A 26,169-nucleotide genomic window follows, 5' to 3' on the forward strand; every position below is an offset into this window, starting at 1 on the left:
AGTGTAAATAAAGGCTTCTATGTTTTCCTTTTTTTAAAGGTAGATGAACAGTTCCTGGGAAAGGAACCCCTGAGAGTGGCAGGCACTCTCCTCTGTCTTCAGAAAGACCTGGGAAGTCATTCTTGGGATCCTTACCCCCATCACATGTATAAGAAAACCCGATTTATACAAAAATAACCCAGTGACCAGAGAATGACCAGGACATAAAGGACTGATGTTCAAAGAATCATGGGGGTGTGCCCCAAAGTGTTCTATGGGAGGAACAGATGTCATGCAGGGGAGAAAGGAGCTTCTATGACAAAATAAGCCAGAGGCGTATGCGTTAAAACATGGTAAACACAGTTCTTTCTCTGCAGGACTTATCAGAGCCACAGACATGCCAACGTGCACCGGTTCTGTCTGGGAGTAGACACAGGAGGTAGAATCCCCCCCACATATCTGACCACCACCGCCCCTTTTCTATGAAGCATCTGAAGGTTAGTGTCAAGTACATCGTTCTTAGGGAACATTCACTGAGCTCCATGAAACATGGTCAGTGCTAAGAGCTGCATCTACCTTGGGTGATTTCAGAAGGCACTTCTGCGTCCCATATGGGCTACAGAATCCTCGTCATGAGGCGGGTGATGGGCAGGAGGAGAGAGGAGCAGAGGATTCAAAGCCCCGAGATGATTTAATGGGTAGACTGCACAACTCTAAGGTGTGGCATACGAATTTACCCAGAGCTGTCGCTGGGGCAAAGATAATCAAGTTACAATCCCAGTCAGCCCTCTTTGCGCTGAGCATTGATGGTTTTTATAAGGTGGTCAACACAGAGACAAGCACACAGCTCCGTAGCTGCCTTCATGGTCCAGAAATGTCACTGCTGAGTTTGGAGGGAAAGGGAATTTGTCCTCCCTCCCTCCCTCTTTCTCTCCTTTCTCCCTTCTTTCTCTCACTCTTTTCTTCTAAATAATTAAGGTTTTGAAAGTTACTAATATTTAGAAGAGGACGGACAGGCTAATGTTCTTCCTCTCTTTCTTTTCTGAGGCCAGAGCCCTTGAAAGTCCCAGTTTTCTGAGGGCTAGTGTTGGCTGAGTCACCCTGAGCACAGGATGTAAGTCTACCAGTCTCTGGCCCCACATCCGTGTGCTAAAGTCCCCTAATCACCCGGGGCCAATTTCACACTCACTTCTGGGAAGAGAATGGAATTCAATTCTATTGTCCTTGCCTCCCCTGACCTTTTTCTTTTTTTTAAAAGAAAGTGGCACCTTCTCCTCAGTTAATGCTTCAGATAAGAGACCACACCCTTTTCTTCGCAAATACGCAAAGGTGTTGCTACATGTTTGAAGTTCTTTTCCAGAAAAGGGTGGTTTTTTCTTTTGTGTTTGTGAGTGTGTTTAGAGATTTGGCAGGAGCCAGAGGAAGGGGCAGCCCACGCAGCTTTAGAGCAATGAGTCAGTGTTGCTTGGGGTTCACGAAAGGCCCCACAACGGATAAAGGGCTCATGACTGGGCACCCCACACCCAAGAGCATTAAGATCAAAAAGTGAACTTAGACTTTAGTTTAAGCCCTTTCTCTAGTCCTCGGTTTGGCAAGAAAATTGGAGCCTGGAGGTTAATTATGAAGAAAACAAGAGCCATCAGCCTGTTTCTTAGATATTGGAGGGCGAATCACAGTGGTAGGGATGACCAACTGTAGCTATTACCACTCTTAAGTGATGAGCTCAGATCCTGGTCCCAAAACCAGCCAGAGGAGGACAGAAGGTGACCTGAGAATCCAGATGAGGCAGGGACAATACATTTTCTTTCCGAGTCCATGGGAGGAGCATATTTTCCAGTCTCCCTTACAATATAGTGGGTCAATGGAAAGTTCTGGCCAATGGAAAGAGGGCAGAAGTGAGATTTGTCACTTGCAGATCTGACCTTTGGGAGTCAATGTGCCACTCCATTCCCTCTCTTTGTCTGCTGTCATATGTGGAAGATACAAGGGCCAAAGGCAGACTCTGAGGACCCAGAAGATGACAGAGGCACAGGCTGGAAGGAACCTGGGTCCCTGAATGACTGCATGGAGCACAGCCACCTCCGTTTTCTAATTATACCAGGCCAATGCATGAGCAAGAAATAATCCTTTATTCTGTTATTCCACAGAGATTTGGGAGTTGTTGGTTCCAGCAGCTAGCTGACCCTGACCACTCCAGCATTCTGTCATCAACTACTTACTTGTGTTCAGTAGAAAGCTGGTAGGACTTTGAGATGTACGAAAAACTTTCAGCAAACACATCTTACTGGTTTGTGATGGTGTTGTTGACACCACTGCATGTGACCTTCTGTCCCCGTTGAGGGATTCATTTCTTTGAGTTAAGACATTGCTACTGAAAAGCTATAATCGAAGTGAGTTAAATTGCAAAGGAGATAGAAGGGATTAGAGCTCTCATTAATTAGCCGACCCATCACCACCCTTCTGACTTTTAAAAAGTGCATTAGCGAAAGTGGAAAGCTGAGACTAGTAGGCTCTGATGGAATGCTCACAGGCATGACAGTGGGAGAGGGGCTGGGACTGGGCAGCCTGGTGTGGTGCTCTGGACAGTACTGGGCTGGATAAGAAATGCCAAAGCACAGAGGTGGGGGCCACAAGCTATGATGTTAGGAATTCAGGCTTTGGAACCTCTCAGATCAGATGCCTATTTGGGCACATTGAGTATGACCTCATTAGATCTCGGTTTCCTCATCTGTAAAATGGGAGACTCGTGCCTATTTTATAGGCTTGATGTGCAGGTGGTAAGGAATAGCATACGTCGGGCACCTTATAGGGTGGCTGGGCATGTCCGTTTCATGCCTTGAGAAGATCATGAGTGTACTAGAAGGAAAAGTGGTTGGGAGCCCAAACTTTGGAAAAGGAAGCCCGAAAGACAGGAAGGACAAGGAGCACCCCAAACCCACGGCCTCCCAGCTTAGCCTTGGGACAAAACATCTGGTAAAAGAGTAAATGATGTTTGCTTTCATAGTCTATAAAATTTCCCCCAAAGAGGAGTTCATCTTCAGGATGGACAGCATGCCGTTAATCCCTCATCCCCAGGTGTGAGGTTGCCATGGAAGCAGAAATGAGCAAAATTCTCCCCGAAACGAACCGGCTAAGTGCTAATTTGGATACGTTTTCTGGTTTCTGATATGCCACTTGCTGGTCTCCGAATTCCTGAAATCCATTTGCCAACCACTTTTCCTTAATAAACTCTGCTATTCTGACAATAAAACGGCTTGGTTTTCTTAAAGCCAAATAAAAAATACTATTTCTAAGGGCATCAAACAAAATAAAACCTACACAATTTCCATGCTTACCATTGTTTCTAGAGCATGTAAATGAATCTCAAAGTGCATGTGATTAAAATACTCTCAAATATCTTATCAGTGATGGAAAAAATAATCCTGGAAGTTGTCTGCTAACAACAACCCCAACTCTCTGTGACTTTTCTGCCTTGAGAAATTAGCACTTTTCATCTCTCAGGTGAGCCACATGGCAGCTTGTCACCATTTCTAAGCACATACAAGAGACTTTTCCACCCCCCCTGGACTTTCAATTTTTGTATTTAATTCTGGTTTCTGAGAGCTACCCAATTATTTATCTTGTTACTTTTTCTCCCATCGTCTCCTTTTTTTCCCTCTTATCGCACACCCACCCTCCCATTCATCAAGCCCCATGCTTCCCCCTATAGATTCATATATATATATTTTAAGTTCATTTTCCTGTGTGGATACCCATGTGCCTATTAATGTGTATGGAGTTCAAATCCTTGTGTCTGCCAAAGTATGTGTCTACACAGGCCAATTGATTATACGGCTTTACAACTCACTTAGACAAAAATCCAAAGTCCTTATGGGACTGGGACCCCTTCTACCTAACTGACCTCACCTACTATTGTCCCCCTCAGCTCCGGCCACTGAAGTCTTCTTGTTTCTCAAAACATACCAAGCTTACCCCGACTTCAGGACCTTGGTTTTGGCTGTTCTCTTACCTTGAAACCTTCTTCCTCCAAATACGAGCTTCCCCCCTCCGTCCCTTCATTCTACCCTTTGTTCAGATATAACCCATGGCCACTCTGCAAAGCAGCACACCTCCCGCCCCCCACCCGGTTCTGCTGTATTTCACATAAGACATACTGTCGGTTTCTCCCCTTCTAAACATAAGCAGGGGCGTTGTCTTATTTATTGCTCTATCTCCAGCACCTAGAAAGAGTCTGACATATAGTAGTGGGTGAGAGAGTGAGGAGAAGCAGCAGAGCAAAAGCAGACCAGAAGCGAATGAGTGAGCAGTAGATTCTAATCCTGATAGCAACCCACACCACCCAGTATGTACAGAGCTCTTTATATAATTGCACTGTCAAGTTTGAAGACTTCCTATTATCCTGATGCCTCAACATCTCCACACACAGTCTGTGGGCAATGACCAGCAGGGCCAGGGGGATGAGGCTGGTCCCTGCCACAAGTTCCCCTGCTCACGCTCCCCTGTGACCTAGTGACATTCAAAGGGCCAAGGAAATCCCTCATGCATTTTGCTTGTGTACTCCACCTGAACCCCCAGAAAGGCACTGCCCATGGATCCTCTCTGTCTCTCAGCTCCCCACCTGTTTGGTTGAGCTGCTTCCTGGGTGCTCCGCCCATATGGCTCCCTGCCATGCCTCCCTCCTCTAGGACCTGTGAGTATAATAAGTCCTTTAATTTCGTGTGCCTCTCCAAGTGTAACTTCCAAGGCCATGTGGGAGCGATCCTTAAAGACCCCACAAGGAAGACTCACGCCTTCATTTACAACATATATTAAAAAAAATACGTACATGTATACACACATATATGGAGGGAACGAGAGAAAAGGATACAAATCAACTGATTGAAAATTAAACGTTCTGTGTTGGACTTGAATTGCAATCATGATTCCTCTGTTTTATTTTGAACATAACAAAATAGCTAGGAGCTCCTTTGAGCCTTTTCAACCAAAAGTTTTCAAAGCCTCTACAAATGAACAGATACCTTGCTCAGTAACCAGGTACCAAGCCCAGAAAGGTATTCAGCAAACCCCATCTGGATTAGATTAGTTTAACAGTAACTGGATCAATCTCCATTTGCCCCAAGCATCTAAACAGATCACTTTTTCTTTTCTTTGGGATGCAGAGTAACCCTCAAGCCTCAGAGCCACTTGGCGACTCAGGTGGGATCGCAGTGCATTTGATAACTTAATGCAACTTTTTTACCAGCACTTAAAACTCAGATATGAAATCTACACTCGATCTTTTCTGCTTGAAATTGGCCAAACTTGGAAGTGGCTCTATCCCCATGTCCAACAAAAGGCTCTCAGAAACACTCAGCGCAGCTGACCAACCAGAAGGCCCCACACTGCCCAACACACGGATGTGGAGGCGGACAGATGCTGCTTCCTCCCCACCCCTTAAGCATCCTTTCAACTCTGAACTGGTTATTGCACATCTGCCCACTTTGGGGATGTGTAGGATGATCAAGGTGCATGTGTTATGTTCAAGGCTGAAATGAAGACTTCAGGGCATTCATTTGGTGCTTTATTCAGTTAATTGGGAAATTACATGGTGATTTCACTGCTCAGAATAATGAAACTTTGCCTTTTATTTTCTTGTTTGCTTTTCCTTTTTTACATTAGGGATGATGATGTTTGCAGAGCAGCACTGTAGATCTCAGAAAACTATTTGAAGGTTAGGACGATTGGATTTAGGCGCAGGACAAGTTTACTGTATCCTTTTGACCCAACAGGCTTTGTTCCCTAAGTGGTTAACAAAACCAGAATGGGGAAGTTTCTAAAACTTGAAACAAATGTAAACGGTGTATCCAAACTGCTGGGACAGGGTGGATGACCGGCTATATCCATTACAGCCTCCTCTGGGGCTCAATGGAGGATTTTGGACAGGTCATTTAGCGTCCCCTACTTTGGTTTCAACCTTAGAATTAGGGGAAGTAACAGCATTTCTTCCTTTGTATTTCACAGAAACAGGGGAGGCTGGGCAAATGTAAAGAAATACGGGCGCCTACATGGCAATTAGGCTGGCCTGGCCTCAATCTCTAGATTCATCCTAATTGAGTCCCTGGCACGCTTACCCCAGGGCCTGGTTTAAACCTTCTCCGGTAGACTCAGCTTCACTGAATGGCCCCAGGGCCTCACACTTGCTTTGTTCTCCCGTGAGCTCTTATTTACTCTTCCATAGCCTTCCTTCCTTTGCCCACAGTTGTCACCTCTGCCCTCACCTTATCCTTGCTCTTCTTAATCTGTTGTCTTATTTTATATACACCACTTTGGTGACATTTGAGTGATTACATCCCTTACTTACGAGCCCTGTTCTGTCTCCTTTATTCACCACCACCCAGGAGTCTGTTTTCTAGCAATTGGCTCCTGGACATCTGGATGGTTAAGTCGAGGAAAATCTGACACCTCGTTCATGGGTATATATAACTGAACCTCATTACTCCCAGATTCCATATTTGCAAATCCGCCTACTCGCTAACGTGTATTTGGAATCCCCCAAATCAATATGCACGATGCTTTCCTGGCCATTTCCGGGCATGCACGGAGCAGAGACAAATAAGAGTCACCCCATGTGCGGGGTCCCAGCTGAGGAGGACAAGAGGACACTCGGCCCTTGTTTTAGCTGTCACACCGTCAACAGGTATCGTCTTCACAGTCTACTCAGGGCGCGGTTTTCACATTTTTGTGTTTTGTGTTGGTGATGTTGTTGTGGTCCCAGGAGTGCTGTCTGGTGTCCCTAAGGGCAGGAAGGCTGGGATGGGCCTATGAAGAACTGGCGGGTATTAGAGAGACGTCCTCCGGGCGTGAGCGATAGGCGGTTGGCCTGATTCAATGTTAAGGAATCGACAATAAATAAGGTGTCTTTAAACAGAAACACACATAACATAACATGGTTATGAATTCTGCTAGGAGCAATGGTTCGGTATTTGGTCATTCCGTGCCGTAAAGCAGTGACTGTACAGACCCTAACTACCCCCAGTAACGAGAATCAGAGTGTTTGTACCTGAGATACAGTGGGCTTTACGTATCCACGTGAGTGCTAGTCTTTCAAATGGTCGCTCTTTATATATAATTTGAACATGCAAAAGTGTTTTCGGGGATTGTCTTCAGAACAAGTCTCAGTGTAACAGCTTCGTCTTTGATTTTTAAGAAAATATAATTATTTATTCCTACTCTTTAAATAAAATTTTCAACCTTTAAGGAGAGCTCTGCCATCTCCTTGTTCGTTATCATCCTCCCAGCAGCTGAGATGCCAGGGAAGCATTTCACTTTCGGCTGCACAGAAGGTCACACAGTCAACAGGTGATGGAGTCAGGGCAAGTCCCTGCTCTGACTTCTGGTCCAGACTGTCTTCTCCAGGTTCAAGGGCTCCTCGCGAACCTTAGACTCTGAATCAAGGAGGAGCCGCCCAGCACTTCTCTCTATATACTCTTGTTGTAATATTACACTTCAGGTGATCGTCAAAGCTGTGGTAGAGGAAGCACATGGGGTGGGTGGAGGGTGAGGGGCATCTGACCGGCCTGAAAGGCGAAAGGCCAGGAGGGCTCCCAGGTGGGAGGTGATGCCTAAAGGAAGAGCAGAAGCCAGCCAGGTGAAAATGAACCTCACTCAGCAGACGGCTGTGCACAGGCTCAGAGGGAGCTCGTAGACTCGCAGCGAGGCCAGTGTGTAGGCTGGAGAAGCACGCACTGCCTCGCGAAGGTCTGCGTTCTAAGCTAAAGGCAGATGGGGCTGCTGCAGGCTTGTATGCAGGCATGTGGAGCTGTCAGACCTGCCATTCAGAGAAATCCTTCCAGCGGCCTGTGCTGGATAACTGGAGAGACCCATGACAAAATCAGGGTGGCTGTGGTCCTCCCGGGGAGCAACGGTGAAGGGCTCAGTCAGGACAGCGGCCGTGGGATGAGGTGGGCGGGACCAATCAGAGACAGCATCACGGGTGTGGGAGCTGAGCAGCTGCAGAGTCCCACACTCAGAGGCGTTCCACACTGATTTCATGCTCCATTGCCGTCCTCTTAACAGTCTTAATAATTCTATCTTTGAACGTGTGTTTTGTAAGTGAAGCCCAGTGGGACAATGGGGCATGCGCGTGGGCAGAGGAGACACCCACAGTGTGAGTCTCCACGCTCCTGGCCACCCCAGTCTCATGTAGCATTTGAGAAGCCCTGAGCATGGTGACCAGCAAGGCTCAAGTGAGCACAGGGGACGCATGTCATGCCTCCGACTGAGTAAGCAGAGACGCTGACAGGCACCAGGGGCCACACGTTCCATTAGAATCAGAATGTGCTTTGAGTGCAGAAAGAAGGCGATGGTTGTTGTGAGAAATAGGAACAACCCAGGAAACCCCATCACATCTTTTCTTACTCATCTAACTTCCCTGTGGCAGCCAGCCACGTATGCTGAAAATGATGCCATAGTAGGAAAGGAGCAGGTAGAGGGACTCCCAGCTTCCTTTCCTTTCGGTCCTTCCTTACGCATCCTCAGCCAAGGTGGGAAGTGGTAGCACGTACAGCACATGCGCAAAGCAGGAATGTGTCATTTCTGTAACTCCATGTACCAGCTCAACGCTGTGACATTTGCGTTTAAACCGGCACAGCATAATATGAAAACGAACAAGAAAACCCACATGAATCACTTAAACTGTTACTTTTTCTCTTTCCTTAGAAGAACATTGAAAAGCAAATCAAAAACACACTCATCTATAAAATGACGGTGATAATAATGACACTTATCTCGGGATTGTTGTGAAGATTAAATGAGCGATTATGTGTGAAATGCTCAGAACTCTGCTGTAATAATTTTTTGTAGCTGCTGGAAAAAGGAACCACAGACTAGGTGGCTTAGAACAACAGAAATGTACCGTTTCACCATTCTGGAGGTTAAAGGCCGGGATGAAGGTGTATGTGTGTGTGTGGGGGGGGGGGGCGTGCTCCCTCTGAAGGCTCTAGGGAAGCACCTGTTCCCGGCCTCTCTCCTAGCTTCTGGTAGTCCCTTGGCTTGTGGCAGCAAAACTGTAGTCACGGCATTCTCCCGTGTGTGTTTCTGTGTCCAGATTTCCCCTTTTTATAAGGACATCGGTCATAGTGGATTAGAGACCACTGTAATCATTTCATTTTACCTTGATCACTTCTGTGAAGACTCTACCTCCAAAGGTCACCTTCACAGGTACCCGGGTTGGTCCTCTAGCATCTTCTCTGGGGGAATTTCCAGAGTCAGCTGTCTAGAAACGTTCACCTTTATTATCATTTCCTCCAGTAGTTGTTTTGTTCAAAGGTATGAGGAAGAGACCAAGGAGAGACAACTGGGTTTGGGAACTTAAGTTTGTTGTGGCTCCAATCTCCACAACAATAGGACACTTCTCCAACAGCCCTCGACAGCCCAGGTGAAGGTAAATATACGAAGGAGAGAGAACAAAGAAGAGAAAATGACACGTTCTGATAGGGAGCCAAAGACAACCATGGACAGAAACACAGACAGCATTGAGAGAGAGAAACTGCTCACTGCCCTGTGTGCTTCGGCTCAGGGGCCGCAGGAGGCCAGCTCTACCAGGTGGACACACATAAACACCATCCCCTTCTTGACGGCAGCCAACACACTGTTTCCTACACACACCCGGAAGGGAAACCAAATTTTGATCATTTATTAAAACACATAATAGGTTATATTAATCTGTGGAGTAAAAAGGTCTCCTCAGCCAGCAGCTAAGTGGATGCCTTCTGCCAAGTAAAGTTCTAGTGGTTTTTTTTTTTGGAAATGGTAAGCATCACATCTGACCTGGAGATACACAGTAGAAAACAAACAGGTTGAGTCACCAGAAGCGTCAGGCTAGACATCATCTTAACAGAAATGATTTCTGGGGCTAATTTGGAAGTCATCAGTCCCAACGAAAGAGGTGATGGAGTCGCAAGGTGGGCCAAAGTTTAGAAGGAGAGAGTTGCTCTGTTTTAGATGAAGGATTGAAAAGCAAAAATGGAAAGTACACTTGCAGGCAGCATAGCCCTTAGCAAAGCTATGGGTAAGCAGAGTCTGTCTTCCATGCCTCCCTCCCTAATCCAAAGCCCCTTCCATAACAAATGCTCTGCTCTCACTTCATCCCAGTACCAGAAGTAACATTGCTGGTACCTTCTCTGGATTAGGTCCCCTTGCCAAAGCTGCAGGTTCCAGGAGCTTCTCTTCTTTCCCCTCTTCTGCTTTATGCCTTGCTGATCCTGTGTTCAAGACCCTTAAAGCTCTGCTAGACAAGTTGCTAACTAAAATGACCAATTAATCTGTGCGAGCATGCTGAGGGTGGCGTCTGTAACCTAAAAGAGGCTTGAGTCCCACCTTCACCAAACATCAAAGTTCACTTCAGAGTAATAGGATAAAGTGACATCACATTCCTCCCAGACTGTGGGATGCACACAGCATCACTGCTGTGACAATCCTGCACATATGCACAAGAACATAACCATGAAGAAACATCGGACAAAGCCAAACTAAGCAGCAATCGATAAAATAACCATCTCGTAATCGTCAAAACTGCCAGTGTCACAAACGATAAAGGCTGAGGAACTGTCCTACGTTGCAAGGGGACTAAAGAGACATGACAACTGAAAATAATGAGTGAGCCGGGATTTTCTTTTGCTCTAATGTACGTTATCGGGACAACTGGTGAAATCCGAATGAGGCCTGTAGATGAGAAAACAGGACTGTGGCAGGTTAATTTCCTGATTATGATCTTCATTCTTGGTTATGTCAGAGCGTGTCCTTGTTGTTAAGGACACATGGAGTGTTTAGGAGTGAAGGGCATCCTGTCTGCAACTTAGAGTAGCATAAAGCGAAGGGGATAAAATGGTAACATCTGGGTACAATCTCAATACAAGTGCAACAGGGGTCTTCGTACTATTCTTGCAAATTTTCCATGTCTGGAAAAATAATAAATAATATTTAATAAAATGTAGATAGATTAAAAAGTGTGCAACGTTTTGAGCAGGGCTCAACCTTGACTTCACATTAGAATCACCTCAGGAGATTTTAAGTATCAGTGCCCAGGTCCCAGCTCAGAGATTCAGATTCAATTAGCCTGGGGTGGTGCTCGAGACATCAGTATATTTGAAAAGCATCCCCAAGGTGATTCTAGACTGAACCCAGAGGAATAATAAACAACTAGTTCAGCCCATGGTGTTGGCAGGTGAGGGGAGAGTTCTGGGCTGGGGTCTTGCTGAGCCCGTTGTGTCCCCTCCCTTAGAGAGCTGATCCTGGGGGGTGGTAGTGATGCATATTAGGTGTGTGGTCTCGGGTCCAATCCTGGTCCTGTCACTAATAAGCTGAAACATATCCTGGCGAATGGCTTCCCTGTGCCCGGCCTGAGTTCTCTCCACTCTAGGATGAGGCGAAATGAGCCTTCCTGGAGGAGGATGCACAGCTCTGTGACTCTTGCATCCCTGGGCCCCCAATGCGCGCAGTAGGTTTGCACAGGATGACGACCTGAAATATTATGACGCCCAGGTGGAAGAAAGAGGTTTGGGTGGGTAGAGCTGACCTATTTCTGGTATTACTGGCAGGTTCTGTCAGTTTGGATGCCTCCCTGAAGCCCCCCCCACCCCCCCATCACAAGGACTGAGTCTGGGAGGGCTCTCGGGACGGGCTGGAGGGGACAGGAGGACACCAATGCACGGAGCAGAGAGGCAAGCTGGAGAGGCCAACCTCCCGAGAGGCAACTGGAGCACCTGCGCCTGGTGCCTTCATGAGACAGGCCTGACGCGGGGAATGTGTGGAAATGTGCCCTCACCAAGAGGTGAGGCCTGAGGCTCCGCCCGGATCCCAGGCCTCAACCTCTGCCCCGCTCAGCCTTCTAAAGCTGCGCTGCTCAGAAGTGGGGCCCTGGGCCACATGTGTCCCCTGAGCACTTGAGATGTGGCCAGTCTGAATTGAGATGTGCCGTGAAGTGTAAAATCCACACTGGATTTGCAAGCCTTCAGAAGCAAAGAGAACATAAACTATCACATTAATAATTTTTAAAAATATTGATTAACATTGAAATGATAATACTTTGGGAACACTGAGTTAAATAAAATTTACCATGGAAATTCATGGTTTGGGTAGAAAGTCACCTCTTTCTTTTTCGAATGTGGCTAGTAGACTATTTACTATCACATATGTGGATGACATCATATTTCTGTTGGGCAGTTCTGTTCTAGCATCTGCATATTCTCCTTTTGTGACTAATTTCCCTGGTGATAACTGTATTAAAATCCAACCTCGGAAGGATATGCAATGGCAGCAACCCTGGGCCCTAAATGCTTGCAAGGAGAATTGTTTAACCCTTTCCCCGCTGTGGCCCTCAGGCTTCTGTGATGCCAGCAAATTCACTCTTCCGCACAGTCCACTGAAGCGCAGATAGTGCTAGGTGATGCCAATATAATATAATGGTAATTATATTAATATCCATCCTAACATTCAACACTGCAATTTTAACCCAATCTGTGAGATTGAATCACAGACACTTGACATTCTTTAAGTAAAACTCTCAATGCATATGTCAGACTATGTATATTCCACTGCATAATTGATCTACCCACAGATAGAGACTATGTGGGTAATGAAGATAAATGGTGCAGAGTAGACTCTCATCAAAGACTCTAAGGCACTTGCAAGTCACATTCCAGAAGGTTCCACGGAAGTCTGTAGTTTGGGTTTGGTTCACGTCACTGTCTGACTGCCTTCTAAGGATGAAAGACCTCTTGCTTGTGTGTGTGTGTGTGTGTGTGTGTGTGTGTGTGTGTTTGTGTTAGCTACACATATAAGGGCAATTAATTAACTAAGACATTCCCTTGGTCAGGCCTCCTCATAGTAACAACCTGGAGCCATGGAGAGCGAAGGTGGGTTAATCTGTGTTCTGTTTCCATGACCTGATTTTATCTTGGACCTAGCCTAGGGCAAACCATGTTGCATAAGGGCATCTCCATGTTAAATCTCCCATTATGAAAACAAACAAACTAACCTTAAATTCAGTGACTATCGAGGTCTTTAAGGGAGTTTTATGGAAAACAGGAAGGAGGAAGTTCTGTTGCTGAGGACTGGTGGCATTGGATGCAGGACCTAAATCATTGGTTTGGATAGAAAGTCACTCTCATAACGTGGATGGCTATCATTTCCCCAGCCCAGAAGCTTACAACCTAGTCACCATTCAGATGAATCCAGGGGTAGAATAAGATGCTTCAGCTCTTTTTCAAAGATGTAGTGTATCATCTTGATTAACGAGAGAAGATAGAAACACAAAGGGCAAAATATGTGCTCTATAGTAAAATATACTATATGTGATGAGGAAACTCACTATTCACTGTTTAACGTCCTGGGAAGAAATCAGCTAGGAAGAGCACCTTCCTTAAAAAGTTTTTCATGTTCATTTTTATAACATCTATACCTGGAAATAAATGCCAATGCATAAGGCCTTTGCGAAAAGCAAAAATGTCTCTAGGCCTACATTTTCAAAACTGCATTGCTTGTACACCTGAAACCTGTGTAACTTTTCTAACAATTGTCACCCCAATAAACTTGAATGAAAAATAAAACCTGCATTAAAAAAAGAGATCTTACAAGAATATATATACGTACATATATATTACGTGTGTATACATAGAGAGAGGGATAGTCAAATATATTATATGTGTGTATATATATGTGTATATATATACATGATGTTTATATATGTTAAAATGTATTTATATAACAAACAAGTATCTACATACAGCAAACATGTTTTTAACTTTTGTGGCAGGAAGCCATGTTCATTTTAAAGACATACTACACTTCGCTTGGGAACAGGGTGCCTTGATAAAAAGGGTGTCAAGGGAAGAGGCTTTGATTTCTTAATATGCACTGATGGTGAAAACTCAAGTCCTATCACACCACAACGTGCAGGAATGAGAAAAGGAGCAGAGCCCTCCCGTTGGACAGCATTCTTACATCACCCACTTTAAAATCAAATCTGAAACAGAGTTCTGACAGGCCTATTTTCTTCAGCGCCAAGAGCCACACAATAGGCCTTTTTTTTTTTCTTGGACAAAGCTCTTGAAATACTCGGAGATTCAGATGTACTGAGTCACGAAACTGTACAAATACTGCACACCCATTCCTGCTGTTGCCCCTGCCCAGTCTTTCGGAAACAATACTATATTTTTTCTGTGTTTGGCAGAAGGAAAGAAATATTTTAATTAGTGTTGCAACCTGTTTGAAAGAAGGGTGACAGAGGAGGGCAAGCTCTGGCAGCGAGTGGCTGTCCTTGGGTCTGGTGGCCTCTGAGCAGGGGTAGTGGTTGTTATTTCAGAGGACTGTTTGATTCTCCTAATGCTCTGTGTAGACCCCACAACAGTGCTGAACCCCATGACCACACAAGCTTCCGATGTGCCCTGATGACACTCAGCACAGCGTAAACAGTATCACACTGAAATGACACAAAATGGATTCATCCGTGCAATGAACACTCTTTGAGACATCGTTGACCATGTCTCTTAGAGAGTGTGTATCACGCAGCAGAGAGGTGAACACACATTTCACAGAAACGTGAGTGTGTGTGTGTATGCGCATGCACATGTGCGTGCCAGGAGCTGTCTGCATGGGGTGTGCAGAGAAGGTGCAGGAACAGAGGAGGAAAACAGTGGGTGAGGCGGCGGGAGGCGCTGAGGCAAAGCAGATCTCTGCACAGTTTTCATGACTTTTGCTCTCTCCCTTTTCACACTTCAAATTAAACTGCCCCCCCCCCCCACCGCGGTTGCTTGATTGCTCTGCTGAGGTTGTGAAATAACTGAGAGGTGTTGCAAAGGCATCCTCACACTGCTCGTGAGCCGACTTCAAGTCTGAACACCTCTCTGAAGGGATGTTTCAGTTTGACATTAATGATGGTGAATATCTGAGCTTAAAGTGAGGAGGGCAAAAGGGCCAAAGACACAGGCACATTCCACAGAGGAAGGCAGGGGGAGCCTGGATAAAACCCCACCGGGTGAGACAGGGCGTAGCAGTACAGTGGCTGCAGAAAGCAAGCAAGCCTTGCTGAAGACTGCCGTGGACATGGCGGGAGGTTCTCAACTCAACTGTGGTGTTTAAAAATGTGTTCCCACCTCCTTCAGATTCCAAATGTGTAGAAAATGAACAAGGACAAGCCAAATGGGCTAGCCCGGTGGTCCTCAACCCCAGCACAAGGGCTGGATCATGCCTTGTGGTCGGGGTTCTCTTGTGCATTGTAGGATCTTTAGCAGTATCCCTCGTTCCTGGTTCTGCTCACTGGTTCCCAGTAGCAGGCCCCTGTTGTGACAAATAAAACTCTCCAGATAGTGCCACATATCTCTGGGGGAACAAAATCTCCCTGGATTGAGAATCAATGGTTTAGACTAAACGTTTGGGCAAGGTAAACTTCCATTGGGTAAAGACAGCCATGAACTATAAAGAAGATATGGCATTTCTGGTGCAAGGTGACAACCCCAAATAACCTGCCTTGAACAGCTAGAGAGAAACCTAGAAGTCTCAGACAAAGGCAGACCTTTTGCCTCAAAGTGCTGGTTTATGGCTTTAGAAAGCCATAAAACTATTTAAAAATAACCGTGGGGAAAAAAAATACTGGCGCACTTTGCTTTAAAAAAAAAAAAAAAAAAAAAAAAAAAAAAAAAGGTAACTCAGAAGAGAGTGACCTTCACACTTGAACTCGGGGTTTGAAGAGGCAAAACGGATCAAAATTGCTCTGTGGAATTCTCCGCAGTGTGCTGCAACCAATGCTACACAGTGGGTCCTGCAGCATGGTGGCCTTCAAGACCCCTTTTCATGCCGAGGCTGTGGGTGGGGCGGAGTCTTTGTGTCCTGTCTGACCTGTCCACAAAGCATTCGGCACTGTTAGTTTTGGAAGGTGTGTCCTCCGGGCCTCAGAGAAAAGAGGAAGGTGATTAAAAAATGACTGTCCCTTAACTTTACAGTCAAATTGACAAAAAGAGTGTGTAAACCTGACCTTGGGTTCAGTGTACATGTTTTTAATAGAAAGGGAATATAGAACTGTGTGCGTTCCTAAAATTGCATCCCTCAAAAGCTGTACAAATCGGACTTTCCAGATAAGATCATGCTTTCTCATTTCCACCTGTCTCCCGTCAAAGAGGGAAAAGGGCTCGCTGACTGGGTCTCTCTTGTTCCAGAGTACAGTACGATGATTTATGATTGCTAAGCCTGAGAACCTTCGGAAGCCGCTAAACATGAAAAGAGTGAAAAATCTTCTAAGTCAAGAGAAAGAAAGGAAGGACTGGGTAGCAGTCTTGGGTTCTGCTCGTCTCAGACTCTGAAACACTACTCTGAAGGCTGTCACAAGTATGCATCGCACAGGCCCCTGCAGACAAAAAGGGTTATTTTATCCAGATTATTCCCCCACATTGCAGGGGGAAGGGGACTCATTTGTAATCATCAAAGGAATGCTGACAGACTTGAAACGGGATTACATTCTATTATACTCATCCGAATTAAAGATTTGTTTTGGAGATCATTCTTAGGTTTCTTCCTCGCTGCTCCCCCAACCCCAAATGAGATGATTTGTATTCATGGGCCATCTGAGGCAGACATGAAATCAGACAGTTTGCAAACATACATTTCAGATTCAGTGGCCTAAGTTTTGAATTTTAATGTTGCCTGGTTCTGTGTGTGTGGAAAACCTGGCTTTTAGGTCAAAACTAATCCCAAGCATCGTTTCATTCCGTAATTTGTTATGCAGGATAAATTCTGTTTCAGGGGCCTGAGTGAGCAAGTGAACCAGGTGTCCAGAAATGCAGGTATGAGATGTAAAATCTATGCATAGGCAGAGTTGTCTGGTAGGTTTGTGGCCACACTACTAAATCCTCAGTTTCAAGCTCAGTGGTTAGAATACCATTTGGAGAATGTGACTTGCCTGATCTGTTAGTCATCCTTCAAACTCTTTTGTTATCTGTGTGGTCACGAACCCCCTGAGAAGGAAGTTTCTCCAGACAGGACTGACTGACTGAGTATTCTTGTACCATATGGAGCACAGTGTCTGGTACCTGAAAAACTTGAGCATATTTCCCATTCAGACAGAACTCCCCTAGGGCATTCATCATGAAACTTATAACTACCTGGGGAGGAGGCTTGGGTACCTCCAGCTGAAAGTCGTAAGTCAGTGCAAGAGCTCAACTGGATCAACTAACTGTCTCTTGACATTAGCTGCCAAAAGGACAAACTATCTTAGAGAAATCTCTCTCAAGGCAAGGAGATGGCATTCTCTAAGTAAGAAGACAGAGCAAGGATATGGGCAAAGTGCATTAAAAGTTGTACCATTTCTTTTCTTTGTATCTCAGTCCTTCCTTCTGGACTCGGTGTCCTTCTTGATGAAGTATATCCTTTAGCAGTTTTTTAAGTAAGGATTTATTGGTGGTGGTGAACATGTCTATATCACAATCTCTCAAAGGTAGTTTAGCTAGGTATATCGTTGTGCAATGATAGGTTTTTTTGTTTGTTTGTTTGTTTGTTTCCAGGACCTAGAAAATATTTCACCGGCTTCTGACTCTCACTGTTGTTGCAAAGACTTTACACGTGATATTTTTCTCTCTTTCTGATTGTCCTAAGACTGCCACTTTTTTTTTAGTATTTTATAGTTGCAATATAATAAGTATAAATTTATTTTTATTTATCTTGTTTAGGATGCTTGACTCTAAATCTTTCATTAATTCTTGAAAATTAACTCCAAGGTATTATCACTTTCAGTGCTGCTTCTCCTTATTTTCCACAGTCTCTCCTTCTGGAATACTGATCAGATATATACTGAACCTTCATTCCATCTTCCATGTCTTACAAACTTTTTCTATATTTTTCATCTCTTTACTTTGCTGCATTCTGGATAATTTCTCCAGCTTTATTTTCCAGTTAACTGTTTCTCTCTTCAGCTAAGTCTAATCTATCCATTAAGCTTTTAATTTCAATGAATATATTTTTCATTAATACAGTAGTATTAGTATAGTTAATAGATATATTTGATTCTTCTTCAAATATGCTCACTCTTTCTTTGTAGACTTTGATTCCTTCTTCATGTTTTGGATTCCCTCTTTTATTTCTTCTTGTTTTAAATTCCCTTTGTTATTTATTAAGAATTCTGTTGTTTTTATTGCTGCTTCTCAGATAATATAGTTTTAGATTGTGTATTCATATCAGCAGGATTTCATCTATAGGAATCTTGTGCAGTTTGTGTTGGTGATGTTTCTATGCAGGGAGTATTTGTGTTTGTTTTTGCCAAGTACCCTCGGGCACAACCAACCTGGGATGACTTTGTTAGTTTCTCAGCTTGGATTTCCTGGTAAAGGCAATGTGAATTCAAAACACAGACTGTTGAAAAGGAAGACCTGTTGTTATATGTACTCAAGAAAGATTGCTTTTCTTTCTCTAATCCTGAGCCCGGGCGAGACAAGTTTCCTCGTCATCTTTCTTTGCAAGAAGGCTGATTTCTCATCTCTCTTTTTATCAATGGTTAGCCCTTCCATGTCCTGGTTTTATATGGAGATCTTTTTTTCCAACTCCTCACTTTATACTGGTCTAATGCCTCATCTCTTGCCCTTATGTACCTGTTAAATCACAGTTGTAAAGACCACCAAAAGGCCCTAGTGTGGCTATAAGGTCAGTGGCAGCTAACTTTTCCAGTTTTCTGATCCCTTTGTTTTTGTTCCTTGGGTGGTCCTTATATTTAGTTACTGGTTCTTGCATTTAAAGGATGTTTGTTATATTTTATTCAGCACTTGTAGGTGTTCTGTTGGAGAAATAATTTTAGAACACCAGTTCCACCGTATTTCCAGAAACAGATTACAGATCTTATTCTGTAATCAGTTCTTTGGGGCTAGAAAGTACTATCCTTAGATAGGATGTGGATTGGACAATACCTGTAAGTCTTGGGTTGGGGGTGGGGATTGGATTTAGTAGATTGAGAGATAAACATTACAGAATTGGCATTGCTTTAAATGACTTGTAATTTATTTGTTTTAATAATAAGCTGCCTGGGTCTGAATCCCCAAAAGTTACTTAACCTCTCTTTGCCTCAGGTTCTTCAACTTATTATAACAGTATCTACTTTGCAAGGTTGTGAGAATTAAATGTTGATAAACGTGAAGTTCTTGGAACAGTGTCTGGCACGAATGTTTTATGAGCTTCATACACTGATAGTATTTTTAACTCACCAACTTCTCTTACTTGTGCTGAGGGAAGTCAAAGAAAGAAGTCACTGCATATGCTGGGCCAGAGTTTTAACTGAGATGGCGCAGACATAGGAACCCCTGCGGGAAAAAGAATCTCAGAGAGAACAGACTAGAGCCACGTGGTCAGCAGCCACTCTTCCCATCTGAGGTTCTTCAAACTTCAAATATTGATGACTCTAGGATTTATGTTATTAAGAAAAACTATTTACTTCCAGAGAAATGCAAACACATCAGCATCATTAAAATAGTGACCTAGTATAAAATATCAGAGTACTCTCAGCCTACCTTGTAGGTCCATTACTTAGCTTGAATGATAAGAGTATAGAGTTTTGAAACCAGATAGGTACTGGATTCAAATCCTGAGTCTAAATTTCACTAGCAGTTGTGGAACTGCTAGTTGGGGGTGAGTAGGTAACAGGGGAGCAGAAGTTCTTTCAGTGTACATTAGCCCCAAGGTGAGGCCTTTTCAAGAATCTTAAACGTGCTAACAGGAGGGCTGAGAAGTCCTTTGATCTCCACGTTTTTGAAATCATGAACCCCATTAGTAAAAACATTTTGAGAACACATCTCCAATATATGTACACTTATTTATAAATTACATACTGTTCTACTGTCAATTTATATGTTAATTATAAACAAAACAACTCCTTTGTAAGGTAGAAAAGAAACAAATAGAAACGAAGTTGTAACATGTTCCTCCTGTATCCACTGGATCACCTTGTGTGTGCACACACTTTGGTTGGACTATGATGAAAGATGCTGAAGGAAGGAATGAGAAAGCTCAGTCTACTCAGTGGGCAGCTGAAACGGTGGCGGCTCTCCCATGAACTATCTAGAAAGGTTAAGTAAATCGCGACCTGCTTTTGTCTCTGGCCTTGCCCCCACACTCAGCGCATACAGGCCAGGTCCCCCAGCCTGGCCCCACCCTGGGCTCATGCTAGAGTCTGCCATGCTCTGTGTCCTTGCGGGGCAGTCTTGGGAAAGTCAGTTAAGCACTCTGAGCCTGGGTTCTCATCTGTAAAGTGAGACTAATACCTCATAGGGTTGCTGTAAGGATAAAGTCAGATAACACTGTGCTCCATTAATTTTTACTCCTTTCCTTTCCCTGAAACTGCTGCTAGCCTGCCCCTTCCAATAAAGCATTTGGGAGACCAAAGCCATCAATAACGCGACCACTCGCTTGCCCAGACGCCTCTTCTCTGTTACAGAAAGAGCCGGCAGAACACTTTTCAAATCTAATTCCTTTCCATGGAAACAGCCTAGCAGTTTCAGACACTTGCTCTTCATCCCTCTTCTTCTGTGACAGCTGCAAACTCCTTCAGACATTTGGTTTGTTTTTCTTCGGTTACGAGCTGGCTTTTCACTCCATAACATTTTTGAAAGTGAAGGCAATCCCTGAATACAAGGATGATGTGATGCGGGCGTAATAAAATGCAGAGCTCTCGCTGTGCGTGCATATATACACGCACATGTGGGCATATGTGGGCATCTTGTGCATGTGTGTGTGTTGGGAGACAGCGACAAACTGATAGCTGGGACAATACAGTTCGGGTGTCCCTGGTGGTGAGCCCTGGGGGAGGGGATGAAGGGGTACCTGGTCATGCCTGTGTGTCCCTGGATGAATGATGAATGGGCAGGAGGGCGCCCTGCCCTCTGGATCTGAGAACAGTGGTACTCAACTCTGGCTGTGCACGGGAATTGCCTGGGGAGCTTTTAAAAAGAGACCAATGACTGGGTCCTCCAGACCAACGAAATAAGAAGTCTTGGGGTAGTGTCTAAGCGTCTACACCAGTGATTCTAATGTGCAGCCAGGGTTGAGACCTACTACTTTTCTAAGCAGAACAGGAAGGTTCAACTGTGTCCCCTCCATCAGGACCTCATTCCCACCCTCCAACTCCTAAGATCAACCGCATTGCCAGTTTTCTACTCTGAAATTCCTGGCCAAGGAAATAAGGAGCTAGAGTCAGGTTTCCTGGTTGGGCTGCCAACGATTTGGTAACAAACACCACTTCTTTCTTGCTGGGGCTACTGATGATGGGGAGTAGGGCCCAGAGAACCCCTTCCATCATGCAATGACCTTTCTTTGGGGGGCGTTTGGCTACCAGGAAGGCTTTAAAGTCTGCCCCAGTCTCCTCGTTTCTCATCTCCTTCCCCTCTACTTCCCACATTCACCATTGTGTGCCCCAGGGCAAAACCAAACATGTAAGCATATATGGTCATGACTGCTTTGTCAAAAGTCAGGGGTTTCGAGGAATCCAAGTGGGAACTAGAACAGTTTCCCACCCTTTCCTTCCCTCCCTCCCCGCCCTTCTCCATAAGCCCATCAATCACTTAGAACTTCTGTAAGAAGAAAGAAAAGGGAAAAAAAAAAGAAAGAAAGAAAGAACAGGAGAGAAAGAGTAAGAAGCAGGGAGAAAAGAGGACAGAGCGGCATGGTAAACTGAGGTTAGAGACACACTGAAATATCACTCTTTAAGGCAGGGCAAGATATGGAGGATCCTTTGCTTTTTGTGGTGGGAACCCAAAATGGCACCCCCTCCTCTCAGCCCTCACCCCTGCTTTGTTCTTTGAGCAAAAGATGATGCTGTTATTATACTTCTATTTAAAAAAAAAAAAAAAAGTGATCAATTTGTACCTCTCAGGCCAAATCCCCAATTTGGGAATGCAGTCAAAAAAACAGAACTCCATCCCAAAGAGGAAAATGGATGAAAGCCAAGTGCATTTGAGTGTGGGATTAAGGATCAGAGGCACTAATTTTGCACGAACTGCTCTGGCCTTCCTGGGATATGTTTTTAATGCGGTGATGATAGACTTCCAGTGGCCGCTGGCAGCATCTCAGTATCTTCAGGGATGAGAGAGAAGGGGGTGTTTGGGGACCCTGTTTCCCAGCAAGGCTTGGAGGTGATTAGCGCAAGTCACGAGCATGTAGGGGGAGGAGGAGGCCACAATGCTGCCTCTGGCTTATTAAGAGTGAGATCCGATGCTGGGCTCCTCAGGGGGGGAAAAATCAATGACCCAGGAAAACTACACCAGCTGACAACCCCAGGAAAAGGCTCAAGGAAGAGCTGCAAAGAAGAGAAAGGCTTAAGTAACTTTCCAAAACTCTGCACTGCTAATCTCCTGGGAAGCCCTTACTGTACAGACAATGGCTGGGACCCCTGACATTCTGGCACTTTTTTTTCATGTGGGTACACCATCCTTCCTCCATCCCCTTCTGCACAGGGTAAAAGGGATTCCCTCCATCCTCCCTCCATTTCAGTTTTTGATGTTTCCCTTGTTTAGAAAAACAAGTGTCTGCATTGTCAAGTGATGCTCTCCAGCTCTGGGCTATTGTTGTAGGTCTCCTTGGGGGATGTTCCACTGTCCATTTGCAGGCCGCTGGTTACTACTCACCTCTCCTAGTTCATAAAAAGAATCAGGACTGCTTGTCCCCAGGAAAGCAGGCATCAGGCTTTGAGGCCACTAGGGTGGGGTGAGGGGTTAGAGTTACATGACCTGGATCCACTGCTTTGACTAAAACATTCAACTGAACAGTCAGACTGTCGTCCTGGTTGCTTAGGGATTTTCCTCAGTGCTGTATATCATGTGGTAGAAGGTCCCTATAGATTGATTAAGTTTCAAGACAAATTCATCAACTTTCAAAGACCTCATCTTTCTCCCTGATACTTTTATAGTGTTTCCTGATGCCACACGATATAGAATTTAGATTTAAATTTTAGGGTGTCTGTGGTTTGGGAAGCTGTTATTTTTCTTTTCTTCTCCCAAAAAGGCTCCCTGACATTTTCGCCCTATAATTCAGATCTCTGGAGAGCAAAGCTGACCCGAGTAAAAGTGGGGGCTGCTTGTGGATGGACCTGGCAATATCACCACCTACTGCTGGCTCAGGGAGTTTTAAACCCTGAAGTTCAGGTTTCCACAGAAAACAGAAGGAAATTCCTTTTATCACCTCTGTCATTTAGAAGAACACGTATCAAAGCATCCACTTCCCTCAGGATACAGCCTCCCTGTTTCATAGCTCCAGCTCACCCCCTGTAACAGTTGCTAGATACAGACAATTCCAAGCTTGGGTGGTAACCTACAGACTGCTACAAGCATTGCAACTGCTTCACTAAAGAAACAAACTCTAAGTGTCTATAATCTATGCAAACAATCTAATGGTTACATCGCAATTTACCTAAAGCAATATTTATTCAGTTGCAATGATGTCACATAAAAAAGGGCTTGTTGGCTTTCAATTCTTTCCTTACAACATTCAGAGCTAGAAGGTGGCTGAATTCAGAACTGCTCTCCAAAGCTTAAATCAGCAAATACAGGACTTTGCTAGCAGCCAAGAAAGTTCTAGTACACCCCCCCACAAAAAAGTCAATAGCACTTGAAAAGCATTTCCCTAGCAAATTTTCCTCAGCGCTCTGCCTCTCTGGTGCTCAATTTTAAGGACCACAATTTGCTTGCCAAATAGGCATATCTTAGCTTCCTTTGCCAGGTAGAAACACTGCCTTGATATTAAATATTCAAAGAAAAGAACCTCTGACCTAAGGGCTCTCGGCTAACAATGACATTCTCTGTAAGTAAACTAGAAACCCAACTCAGCTTCTGGTTTGCCAGTGTTCTCCTCCATGTACTAGTCTCCTGCACAACAGGGCTGAGGACTGACTCCCTTTACCATGATTTTATTGCAAAAGACCCTGCAGGCAGGGCCCTCCAGGGACTAGGCAAAGCCTGAACTTGGCAAAAGATCATGGAGAAGGGGGAGAGTGGTGTTCAGAGCTGCTTCCTGGGCTGGGAGAGGGTGAAGGCTCGCCAGAGGGAGACCCACGTCTGTTACAACTGCAAGGACGTTTGCTACTCTAGGCAAGTGCGACGGTAATATAAGAAGGTGGCTCCTATAGCCATCATCTACTCAGAAACTTCTCTCACTATGCGGTGCCACACCTACAACCCCAGAACTACCTGAGATCATCTGCGGGAGACTTGGTCCAAGTTCCCCCAAAAAAAAGCCTCATCGTTTACTGGGAGGAGGAAGTCGTTAAGGAGACGGACTGGAGAGGGGGATGCTGATATATTTTGGCGGTAAAGTCATGCCACCCCCACCCCCACCCCCCAGTCCCCTCTCTTTTCTGTAAGCTTCTGCTCACCTCTCTCGACACATCTCCACCCAACCTCCTGTACTCTCGGGCTTCCCTTGTGTTTGCTGACGGACACTTCAGGTCGTGTGCCCTGGGATAGTCTCTTTACACGGCCCCCGGGCGACTGGCTTGGGGGCACTCGGACTAGGTGGTGGCAAACTCTTCGGACACAGCACGTGTACTTTACAGCACTGGGCGCGGCAAAGGGCTCAGCCTAAGGAGCCTCCAGCGGACACTCATCCGTCAGAGTCGAGTCGCTGATGCTGAGAGATTGAAGTCAACAGCAGGACGAGAAACTCCAAATACGTTACCCACCCTTCCTTCTGGGGGCATGGGGGGGGCCTCTGACACCACCCCACAGGCAGCTACCTATACGCCAAGGGCTCACACCAGGAAAGAAAACTGGCTATGAGCACGTCCCAACTTTCATCCAACCCTGCCGTGCCCCCTCGGGCGACTGCCCCCAGACGAGGGCTCACCTGCGCGCGCCGCAGCGCCGGGGGCGCACAGCGAGGGAGGGCGCTTCTTACCGGAGAAGTCCGTGAGCGCTGCGATCTCTTTGGAGCAGACCAGGACAGTGCAGTAGAAGAGGCGCAGGAGCTGCCCCGGCGGCTCTACCTGCCTGCGGAGGCCGGGATGCTGCGCGGGCTGGGGTGCGGGCGGCAGGCGCGCGGGTCCCGGCAGGAGCATGGTGCGCGGCGCGGCGGAGCGCGGGCGCGGGCCCGGGGCACGCGGGGGGTCACTGGGCGGAGGATGGCGTCACATGGCGGGGTGAGTTGGTGGCCAGCGGCTCCGCGGCTCCCTGGCACCTCCCGTTTCAGGCTCCCAGAGCCTCCTCTCTGGCGCGGGCCAACACCAGCTCCCCAGCAAAGGGGAGGGGGCGGAGAACTGGGGCGGGGCGAGGAGCCCAGGGAAGGATCCGCGTAGTTTCCCCGAGAGGAAACCTCCGCTGCCACCGCGCGGGAGGAAACGAGGGGGGCCAAAGGGAAAGTGTAACCTTCGTGCACCCGGAGCCTACAGAGGCGGGTCCCTGGCGAGCTGCCAGCCGCGGAGGGCGCCCCCAACAGCGCGACGAGAGCCGCGTAACTTTGAGCGCTTTCCACCCCGGGTCCCCGCCCCTGAGACCGCCCGGCACCCCTGGCCGGGCCTGCGCTGGCCGGTTGCCAGCCTCGCCCTGGCCTCGGGAGGAGCGCGGCTGGTGCCCGTGACGCACTTTGGAGCCAGCGCCGCGCGGTGAGCCCGGGCGCCCCGGGGCGGGGCTGAGGTCGGGGTGGGGGCCTCAGGAAGGTGGGGTCCTGGAGGTGCGAGACCGCTGCACTGACTTCCATGCAACCCGCCGCGCTCCACGTGCAGAGTCACGAAGAATGCACAGTTGTCCCCATTTCACAGAGGAGGTGACTGAGTCTACGCAGCCAGGACAGGAAAGAGCTGGGGGTCTCAAAACCGGTCAGATGGCTCCAGAGCCGAGGTCTTTTCAATCCGACTAAACACTTCCTTTGGGTACCGGTTGTACGCATCTCTTAGAGGATCTGACACTGGACCGATATAAACAGCCACCAATCACCAATAATCAGGCTTTGTTGGAAAATGGGCCACAGCATCTTTCTGAACCTCTCGATTACGCGCGGTATTACCCACGTTTGGACGCTCAGCTCATGGGCGAGAAGCGCACTGAGTGGCCCGGGGTGGGGGGAAGCGAGGACAAGTGCGTGGGGCCTCCGTGGCTGCGCGAGGTGCGGCTACCTGGCCCCAGCGACCCAAACCCCGCGGACCGCGCGGGGCGTCCGGACCAGGCGGTGCCGGTGGGAGGGAGGAGGGCCCGGCGGCCG

At 46.3% G+C, this 26,169-nt stretch overlaps 1 protein-coding gene across 7 annotated transcripts in view; it reads right to left on the minus strand.

Moving 5' to 3' along the window:
* Window positions 1-25,565, minus strand: part of EVA1C (eva-1 homolog C) — an 87,697-nt gene extending 62,132 nt beyond the window's left edge. For 3 of the 7 annotated variants that reach the window (XM_074326071.2, XM_074326086.2, XM_074326075.2), the window contains exon 1: window positions 24,820-25,565. In XM_074326071.2, coding sequence (XP_074182172.2) covers window positions 24,820-25,030 — 211 coding nt within the window. In that variant the 5' untranslated portion in view covers window positions 25,031-25,565. The remainder of the gene's footprint in view (window positions 1-24,819) is intronic. The other 4 variants (XM_019730179.3, XM_019730178.3, XM_074326096.2 and 1 more) reach the window with 3 other exon arrangements.
* Between the last annotated feature and the right edge of the window lie 604 nt (window positions 25,566-26,169).

The sequence above is a fragment of the Rhinolophus sinicus genome, chromosome 17, assembly GCF_057876585.1.
Source record: "Rhinolophus sinicus isolate RSI-liver-muscle chromosome 17, RSI-T2T, whole genome shotgun sequence".
Taxonomy (NCBI): domain Eukaryota; kingdom Metazoa; phylum Chordata; class Mammalia; order Chiroptera; family Rhinolophidae; genus Rhinolophus; species Rhinolophus sinicus.